This window comes from Xylaria bambusicola, assembly GCF_022495145.1.
Source record: "Xylaria bambusicola strain CBS 139988 unplaced genomic scaffold F5B22scaffold_10, whole genome shotgun sequence".
Lineage (NCBI taxonomy): Eukaryota > Fungi > Ascomycota > Sordariomycetes > Xylariales > Xylariaceae > Xylaria > Xylaria bambusicola.
The window spans coordinates 197,481-207,069 of NW_025953563.1; the positions used below are offsets into that span (position 1 = coordinate 197,481).

Genomic DNA, 9,589 nt, shown 5'->3' on the forward strand with positions numbered 1-9,589 from the left:
GTTATTCGCGGTGTAATGGTGCGTTGCTATGGAGGGCGGGTGACAGGGCATGGAATCGCTAACCTTTAGCGCCCGTCACTATGGCTCATACTAGTATGGCCCGTATCACCTCGCTTTATCTATATGTTAACCTCATGTCTCATAAAGGGCACTGTTACGCCCGTACCGGCGGACAAACTACGTCGTCGGCCGTGCACGCGTGTAACGATTACCTTTAGGTTGTGTAAGAGATGGATGACCGTGATCTAAACGGTCCAAATAGCCTCGGTTCGCTATACACCGAGGTTGTCTAACAACTTATATTACCCTGAACCTGCATGCTACACGAAGACGAAGTTGTTCAGCATATGTAACGTAACGCGTGTAACAAATTAGACCTTGCCTTCTCTCACGGCTTTGGTTTATACTATCTTGTTATGACTGTGAAACTTGACTTCTATGAGATAGCAATACATCTTGCTGCCTAAGTGGCTTGATTTTCTTTGTTTGTGGAGTGGCCCATGTGAGACAGATGGAGAAAAGAGGGGTAAGAAGGGCAGCCTTGCTAATGAGCGATTCCTTAACCATGTGAGGTCGGTCGATTAAATTGTGGCGTGTTACCTGCTCTGTTCTATTGTAGTGTTCATTACTTCTTGTTTAGTCTAAAAGTTGCATGGGTGAAAAGATGCAAAAGTGAATTGTGCTACAACTTGGACGTCCTACTATGGGTCACGATACCCTCCAGTTGGAGAACTTCCGGCTGCAGAGCCAGTGTAGGTCGATTGAGACAAGTCTATATCGGGATTCCTACCTAGGTAACTTCCGTGACGCCCTCCATCATGCCTCTCGTATCAGCGAAGAGCTGAATAGCCTCACTTTGATTCCCCCTTTTCTGATTGGTCACCGAGACATGCATGCCAACGCATTTTGCGTTAGCACAGCGGCCTAGCAACCCTTTACGGAGATAGATGGCTCCCAGTGTGAGGAGTAATCACCATTTTTACAGTGTCTTGAACATCTGCTTGGGTTTCTCAGTATATCTAGAGAATAGTGGCTGTGGCTGTTCAGCTGAAGTGTTCTTAAAGACTATGTAGTCCCCCCAAACCTCTAAGAATGAGCACACCATGTTGTACTTGGAGCTCCAGACATCGGCTACTGGTATACTCATCACTTCATCGATGTTAAAACATACATTCATGCTATTTCATCTCTGAGCAGCAATACATTCCACAAAATGGCCTCATACACCCCCCTTGAACTTCCGTACTTCGCACCGGCTCCTGCTCCACTGCCAACATACCACGAGATAGTCGCCCACGCATCTTCCAAAACGCCATCTCAACGACGACGAGCACGTGACGTCCTCCAAATCGGTGAGCAGTTCATAGTAAAATATGGTAAGCACATTGATTTCATGGAAGGCGAAAACATGCTGATCGTCCGGCACTACACCAGCATACCCGTTCCGATACTATACGCCATGTACCAGCACGAACCTAGCGGCGACAAAGTCATCATCATGGAGTACGTCGCAGGAGAGGTTCTGAGTAACTGCTATGGAAAGCTCGACTCTGAGCAAAGGGCATTCATCGCAGCCCAGCTGAGACAACACTTGAGCGAACTCCGCACCAAAATCCCCTCTCCGGGCTTCTACGGACTACCAGGTGGTCGTCCATACTTAGCGCACACATGGACCTTTAAGCGGCCAGCGGGACCGTTCGCCTCAGCCGACGAGTTTCTCTCAGCGTACTTTGCCGCTCAATTCTCGGGCGCAAATCTGCCAACTCGGCGCGCCATCGAAGGTCTGAAATCCGAATTTCTCGTGTTGAGCGCCGAACACAGCGCGTCTGTCTTCACTCACGGCGACCTCCAGGCGCAGAACATCATACTGCGCAGCGACGGTTTGATAAGTATAATCGACTGGGAGAGCGCCAGTTTCTGCCCCGAGTATTTCGAGTTCTTCATCTACGGTACGCTCGACATGGTGGCCGCGGGACTTGAAAAAGAAAAAGGCGACGTGACTCGGTATACTGAGATGGTGAGACTCGCCTTTAAGGCGTGGGACACGTATTGTAGGGCCAAGCAATGAATGTGTGAAATGAGATGAATATACCCATTGGAAAGACACCCGCGGTGAAGATGTTCAATAGTGAAATAATCAAGCTATTCAAATTAGGATTCCTTTTGATTTCTTGTTACTTAATATCTGAGTAACATTCATCTTCCATTTTTTTATCTGCATAATCAAACCCTAAGCTTGCTTTTCGATATTGACATTTTGACTTTCGTTTGATATGATGTTCAAATTCGCTAAAGATAGCAATATCTGAACCATCAACAGTAGACTATAGCCGGATTAAAGAGTACGAGTCTCGAGCTGTTGGAAAGGCACGATCTGGACAATACGTAACACCAATGCGTATCTCCACGTCGATTCGTTAAGGAGTGACACGGCTCACTTCAGTAATTTGAGATGAACGAGATATTGACGATCAGCGCTTTCGTAATTCTGAACTATATATATACATATATAAATAGATCTAGACTAGACTATACATAAGTCTGTCACCTTTTCCCTGCTCTCTTGAAACATGTTGATGCCTGTATCTTGGCGTCTCTACTGACTAACCCTATCCTGCGCGACGCCCCGCGCATTGATCTCACTGACATCCCATCCTTGCTGTGTCGCGCCACTCATACCTACTCTTTGAAAAACTTAATAGAAAGTAAGAAACCACCTGGCAAGGACTCTGGGCCCTGGATCCCCCCAATCTGATCAATAATATGCGGAACCTGGCCTCGCCTTGAACACCTCATTGACGAGGCCATTCCAGTATGCCTGCGTCCTTCACTCAGCGTCCACACCCCTCATACCGCGCCTTGCCGCATGCCCAAGAAGATGCTAATGCTGAATACTATCCTTTAGCGGACTATCAGTCGTCGGCAAGCGGTACCATTCGCTATCTTGCAGATGTCCCCCATATCCCGACACCGTCATGGCCCGCGCAAGTTGACCATACCGCCTTTGATAAAACGAACGCAAGCCCCGACTCGAGTTGCTCTGGGGCGACACCGACTTGGCTCCCGTATACACTACGTTGGCTTTGTCTGACATCCATCCTTGCCTTCACCGCTGTGTTGGAGATCCTGGTGGTAATCGCTCACGCGATATCAGCCCACCGAAAGGGTCTTGTCGCCGACGATGGGTCAGGAAGCATCGTCATCTTTTCGAAATTGGTCCCGACACTACTCGCTGTCTCTCAAGGCATACTTCTGTCGATACTGCTCAACGATGTCCGGCGCACACAGCCATTCGCCAATCTCGCTTCACCATCTGGTGCCTCGGCCGCACAGTCTCTTACTTGGATAGCTGATGCCTGGTGGGAGTGCCTCCTATCGAGCCTGCCAAAGCGCCATGTGAAGAAGACCGATTGGGCCATGTTATGCGCCACTGTCGCTTTCATGTTCAGCTTCCTGGTCATGTCCCCTTTCTCCTCGACATTGTTCGTTTCCCAGGACGTCCTTTTCGCCGAGGAAGTACCATTTTCTCAACTTGACATATCTTCAGCTCTACCACTTCAAAGTAACCCAATAGGTACTACGTACTTCCGCACCGTGAGCAGTCTTCTTCAGAATGTCACAACCTCGGCATGGATCACCGACAGCTATGCTGTGCTACCTTTTTGGCCATCAACGATGGGCAGCGCACCGTTGGGGCCAATACTCTCTGATTCGGTACAGACGTGGTCAGCAAAGACTACGGTATTTGACGTCGAGGTTAACTGTGAGCAAATGAACCTTGTCGAGTTTGTTTCTGTGGATTGGTTTACACCTGAATTGAACACCACAATCCCATCGCATAGAGTTAGGCTTTTATCTCCATCAGGATGTGCTCTTAACTTGACTCTCCTTGATGGGGGAGACCTCGCTGGTATTGGTGGGGCAGTATGGTCTAACTTGCGGGAGATCAATAGTACTACTACCTTTGGTTCGGGCTTTGACAGCCCGTTGAATATCAGTGGGTGTATGCAGGACGAAATTATCTTCCTTTCCACATCTCTTTACCAGGCTACTTTCGCAAATGCTACGGTGATAGGCCAAGCTTGTACAACGAGTTATTTCACGGGGAATCCTAGCGTCACCGTCACACTTTCCAAAAGCGCTTCCTTGGTAGAAGTAGATGAGCTCGAATATTTGTCTGTTCGCGAGCTTATTCCTAATAACGTTGCCGACCTGCCATCATTCCAGCGCGTTTTTCTGAATAACACGAACTGGAACGTGCATCTAAGAAAGCCTCTGGGAAGCCGGCGTGCTTTTGCTTCAGGTCCGGCGATTATGTTATCAGCACTATACGACTTCTCCCCGGAGAAAATGGCGGCCGACTCGTCTTTTACACAAAATGCCGGGCGTGTGAAACAGCGCTTTTTTGGCGAGTTACTGCGTGATGTCTTTGACACTACATCCATAAGCGACGCAGTCAAGACGACCGGGACTATCGCAGACACGAAACGACGAGTGGTAGCCGTATCTGCTGTGGCTATAATATTGGAAACATCCCTATTGCTGCAACTAATCCTTTTGTCTACTGTTTTCGTTACCACACGGCTATCCAGGCGACCACTGGGGCTCTTTGGGGACCCCGCGCCGCCTATCCGCGTAGCAAAATTAATCTCGAATGAAGCGAACACATTACAGTCACTCGACAGCTTACATAGTGCTTCTTCAAAAGAACTGGAATGTTCGTTGTCGGATAAAAGATATTTGTTGAGCCAAGGCCGAATTCGTCTCGTTACTGGTGAATATCCTCAGGATACCGCCAACAAGTCCACTTCACAAGAAAAAGGGTCACATCAGCCTACATTTCTGAATTCTGCCCACACTGAAAAGCAATCGCACACCTTCTCGATGTGGATGTTTGTCATACTTATCTTCTTACTTTCGGCTGTGTTAACCGCAGTAGCTTATCTTTTCTGGTACTCCGATGCTGTAGGGCTCTATCAAACTGCCTTCGTATATGCCTTTGATGTTTCTGTTGGCGGCCTTGATCTGGGGGATGTGAACCCAGCTTCGCTTATCACAACTCTGGTCGCAGTCAGTATTGGCCTCTGGTGGGGCTCGCTTGACACAGCACTTCGGAGAATCCAACCATACCTAGTTCTTGCGAATAAGCCGATCACCAGGTCTAGCTCAGAAGGAGTCTCGATCTCATATATTTCTTCATATCTACTGTGGGCAGCTTGGAGGGCGTTGAAGCGTAGCCACTGGGTGTTAGCTCTGGTATGCACTGGCGCCTTTCTATCGGAGATACGTACGTTCAATTGCATCTTTTACATATTCGTCTTTCCCTTTTTCTGACCCCACCAGTTACCATTGCGATGTCATCACTCTGGTCTAGAGAGGCTGGGACGCTACCGCTTCAAGTAGACGTACAGCGACAACTCGAGTTACGGCAAGTTCCACAACTATCAGCCGGGACCCAGCAGTTCACATCCCACGCAGGTAATTATAAGAAAACTATTCTTGCAGAACTATTTGAGAACATGAGGACATCGTGGATATACGGTGCCGCAGTACAGACATCGCTTAACGGATCGGAACCGCCATGGAGTTCGGGAGGTTGGAGTTTCGTTCCGTATGATTTGTCTATGGTACCCTCCACAAAGCTTCAGAACACGGGAAATCAAACGGCGGCACCCAAATATCCAACAAATGCTACTATAGAGACTTCGGCGATCCGTGCACGGCTTGAGTGCTCTCCATACGAGCACCTGAATCTGGAAGAGAGCAAGACCTGGCTCACTGAATGGGATTTAACTAACAGTACGCAATGGGTTAGAGATAAGGACGCAAAAGCCCTGTCTCGTGGCTTTGAACTCGGATTGTCCGGGGATGGGTACAACGGTACTGGCGTTGAAAACGTCTTGCTCTACTTAGACCAACAACCCAACGTCGAGGGGAACTACTCAACATTCTTTGCTAACAACAAGAGATTCCAATGCTGCCAAAACAAGACCGACAATGAGCAGATAACCCCGGGCTCGGTGGGGTATTGGTCACCCAATTTGCGGAATGGGTCGTCCTACCCCGACTTCGCCGGAGCATGGCCGACAAACTTCACGATCAAGTGGATTCATGGTCTACCTGTAGAGGGCTATTGTGGCATCCAAAGAGACGGGGGATGCTTTCCTCGACTGATGTGGGCTGAAAAACCTCGGATGGCTGTTCTGAACTGCATGCCTATCATTGAGACAGCAGATGCTACAGTTACAGTCGATGGGGCAGGTGGGAATGTGGTCGAGTTTTCGCTTCATGCGGAACCACAACCTGATCTCTATGCATGGTCGGACGATTTCAAACAGCACAAATACAACAATTCACTATCTGGCTTTGAAATTAATATCACAACGTCTCATGGAGTCCTCTTTGTCACTGCGCTTCTTGGAGCAGCGGATCTGGATGAGATTCAAGGAACCAACCTGAATTACCTCTACACAGAATCCGAAAGCATCGATGATCAAACTTTTAACATTCGCCAGCCCGGTCTAAACGTCGACTTGATGACGTACTCGATGCTATCGCTCGTGAACTACGACCACGAAGCGCTGCTTGACTTGGACACGCTGAAGTACACAGCCCAGCAAACGTTCACCGCTCTGTTTCAACACTTCGCTAGCAATAATGTCTCAACTGCCACTGGTGGTTATGTATTCCAACCGCCCGGAGAAAGGCTTCCTGATGATCTCGATGGACCGACGACTAAGAGCCCAAGAGCCGATGAGGTGCCTGTTAGTGAAACAGTCACGATGCATATCTCTCGTTCAGTTGAGCTCTTGAAGATCTCTAAACCTGCAGCATGGATCTGCCTATTGATATTGGCTTATCTGATTGTCGTAGGGGTCACATTAACAATCGCGTCCCAAAAATATCGCACTGTGCTCCTCAGACGGATCAATAGCATCGCTGACGTAGCCGTGCTTATGGCAGGAAGCCATCGGCTTCTAGAATTAGCCCGAGAGAAGACTATCGACAGGTTCAAGCTCGACTCGGGGACGAAGGTGCGGCTAGGTTGGTTTAACGACAAGAATGGGGCAATGAGATGGGGTATCGAGGTTGTTGGGGAAGAACAGAGCGAGGTGACTAATGCTCTACTGAATAATAACGGAACCTCACATTTGCAGAATGACAATCCACCTTATGCCACGGTTAGCTCGAGCGGATATTTCACATCGAGATCTCAGACGGCGGTCAACGAATCGTCAGCAACTCCTTTCGGATCTCAAAGCGGAGTCTCGTTGCTCCGTGAGCCAGGTGAGGCTCAGATCGCCCACCGGGAAAATGTTCCAGCTAGAAAGCAGAATGCAGAGGCTTTCCCTATCTACGGCTTCGAATCGCAGTCTTTGATTCCCAATGTGAACCGTCAGGCGAGATCTCATCCCTTGTCTAGCACTAGGACACCCAGTATTGTTCATTCGATTGATCTCGGCATGGGCGAGAGGCCGTTCATGGACTACCATGTAGAAGATACATCTCTCCGAAATATGAATTCTGAACAGGACTCGCTAATACGGCGGTAAACCACTAACGGAAATCACAAGCCCGTGCTAGGATCGGCTGATCGTTTAGTAAACGATATGGACATACGAATGAACTAGTGGCTGCGTGTGTCCATTCTGCGCACGCTGTCTGGAATCACCCTAGATCAGGATCATGGTCAGGGTCACGAGATGGTACCAGCAATATGCGTTGCTGCGCCTGCAGCTCAGGATAGCATACCGGCTTGCGAGCAACGCTAGCTCCATAGCCATGGACTCTCCCCCATGGCTCTCATACCCGCCTGTACGTATACGATGGCTGCTTTCTGAGTTTTGGCTGACTCTATCTGTCCACTTAGTTCATCTAAGACTATGGTGACTTGTTCGTGATCAGAAAAAAAGCAGACTGGGTATAGCGGCGGCGAATTGGCCTATTGTCACTACTTTATATAGCTCAATAATCGATCACAACTGTTCTTGTAGATCTTGAATCCCACTCTCGTCAACCCTCAGCACAACCCAATCTCCCATGACTCTCGCGCCAATCTTTTGATAGAAGCGCAATGCGCGCTCGTTGCTTTTGAGACACACCCACTCCATTTTCACACAGCCCATCTTCGCCGCTTCTCTAGCCATGACTTTGATCAACAGTTGAGCATAGCCCTTGGATCGGTATTGCGGCTCCACATAGAGCTCTTCCAGGCAGACTCCTGGAGCTGCCCTCCAAGTCGAGTAATTGTAAAAGTAAATGGCTAGTCCCGCGATTTCTCCATTTGGTGCGACTATTAGGAGAGCCCACGCGAATTGCGGGTGATGATCTATGTCAGAACCAGCTCTCGCATCAGATGGGGCTCGGTTGAGGTGTAGCGCCTTAACAAGCGCAGCTTCGGTGGCCTCCACGCAGGCGCCAGGATGCTGTTCCACGGCCCCGGCTTTGATGAAGGATAATATGGTTGGGACGTCTATTCAACATTAGCGGAGGCCGTTTAGTCGAGGTATGAGCTTGCCTTGGAAATCTGCGAACCGAACGATCGGTCCGGATGCCATGATGAGAGAATGACGCAGCAAAGTAAGAATTTCTCGATGTCCTCGTGCCCTTTAATGGATTGCTTTAGGTACGAGGTAGGAATATGCAGTGCCTACGAGTACGGGAATAACAATAACGTACGAGTACGGCACAGGACAGTGAGTGCGAGTGTCTAAAGAGTTGGAGAGGCATTCAAAATCAACTGACGCATAAAAGGCTTACCACTTAGTCATGGATCAAAAGGAATTGTGATTGCATTCTTGGTTTAAGCATAGGTCTGATATAAATTCATGTCTGTTACCCTACCTACAGCGTCGTGATCTAAGGGCGCGCCCTTGCGTGTTCTTGGCGACATATGTAGTGGATTGTTGGACTCGAGGAGCCATTATTACGGTCAAGTGCATCTACATATACAAGTCTCTTATTCGGAAACATCTTATTCCTATAGGTCGAGTTCTGGCCCGAATACCGCAGTTAATAAGTATTTCCTCTAACACTCGGCATGAGGTGAACCGACCAAGTTACGGCCATGTCGACGTGCCATGCGACTTCAGCTTTCAGCACGTGGCGTAGAACAAGGGTAGGTGGTGACCTGACTTGGAATTGAAGCTATTCATGTTACAATGATCCACTAGGGCGGCAGGAGGCCTTGACTAATCAATTCCTTCTTGGCCTTGATGGCTTGACTCGACTCTATACAACTAGTCTGCCAGCCTTGACGGCCAGGTCTCATTGGCTTGTTTCATGAAGAGAAGCCTTAACCTCATTTTCTAATATTGCCTGCATGTCTCTGAAGATCATGAACAGCCTGCAGTGGCCTTTCGGACAGCCAAAGTGCAAGGCGTACTGCATTTTCGGCTTGTACGCGTGTAACATGTGGTTTGCAGAATACAGTAGCGCAGATCAGGACTAGAAAGTGTAGCAGCAACCGTGAAGCCCAAGACGAGCGACTATTCAACTCTGGAGTGGGCGATGTAAGGTAGATGTCTCATATTCGCAGGTGCCTTCGATGTCTCTCCCACTCAAGCTCATTGGGACGCTGATCTCAATC

General features: G+C 48.8%; 3 protein-coding genes across 3 annotated transcripts; 2 read left to right on the plus strand and 1 right to left on the minus strand.

Annotated features, from left to right (window-relative positions):
• Positions 1–1,070: 1,070 nt before the first annotated feature.
• On the plus strand, positions 1,071–2,494 carry F5B22DRAFT_33808 (kinase-like domain-containing protein). Its single transcript, XM_047970875.1, has one exon. It carries the CDS (start codon positions 1,214–1,216, stop codon positions 2,066–2,068), a length of 855 nt encoding a protein of 284 aa, XP_047833018.1. The 5' UTR covers positions 1,071–1,213; the 3' UTR covers positions 2,069–2,494.
• Positions 2,495–2,814: 320 nt separating this feature from the next.
• On the plus strand, positions 2,815–8,239 carry F5B22DRAFT_653424 (uncharacterized protein; the record flags this gene model as incomplete). Its single annotated transcript, XM_047979714.1, has 2 exons — positions 2,815–5,287; positions 5,344–8,239. The coding sequence occupies 2 exons, from the start codon at positions 2,815–2,817 to the stop codon at positions 7,551–7,553; spliced, it is 4,683 nt and encodes a 1,560-aa protein (XP_047833019.1). The 3' UTR covers positions 7,554–8,239.
• On the minus strand, positions 7,934–8,708 carry F5B22DRAFT_33939 (N-acetyltransferase ats1). Its single transcript, XM_047970877.1, has 2 exons — positions 8,519–8,708; positions 7,934–8,473 (listed from the first exon to the last, which is right to left on the minus strand). Exons 1-2 carry the CDS (start codon positions 8,556–8,558, stop codon positions 7,977–7,979), a joined length of 537 nt encoding a protein of 178 aa, XP_047833020.1. The 5' UTR covers positions 8,559–8,708; the 3' UTR covers positions 7,934–7,976.
• Between the last annotated feature and the right edge of the window lie 881 nt (positions 8,709–9,589).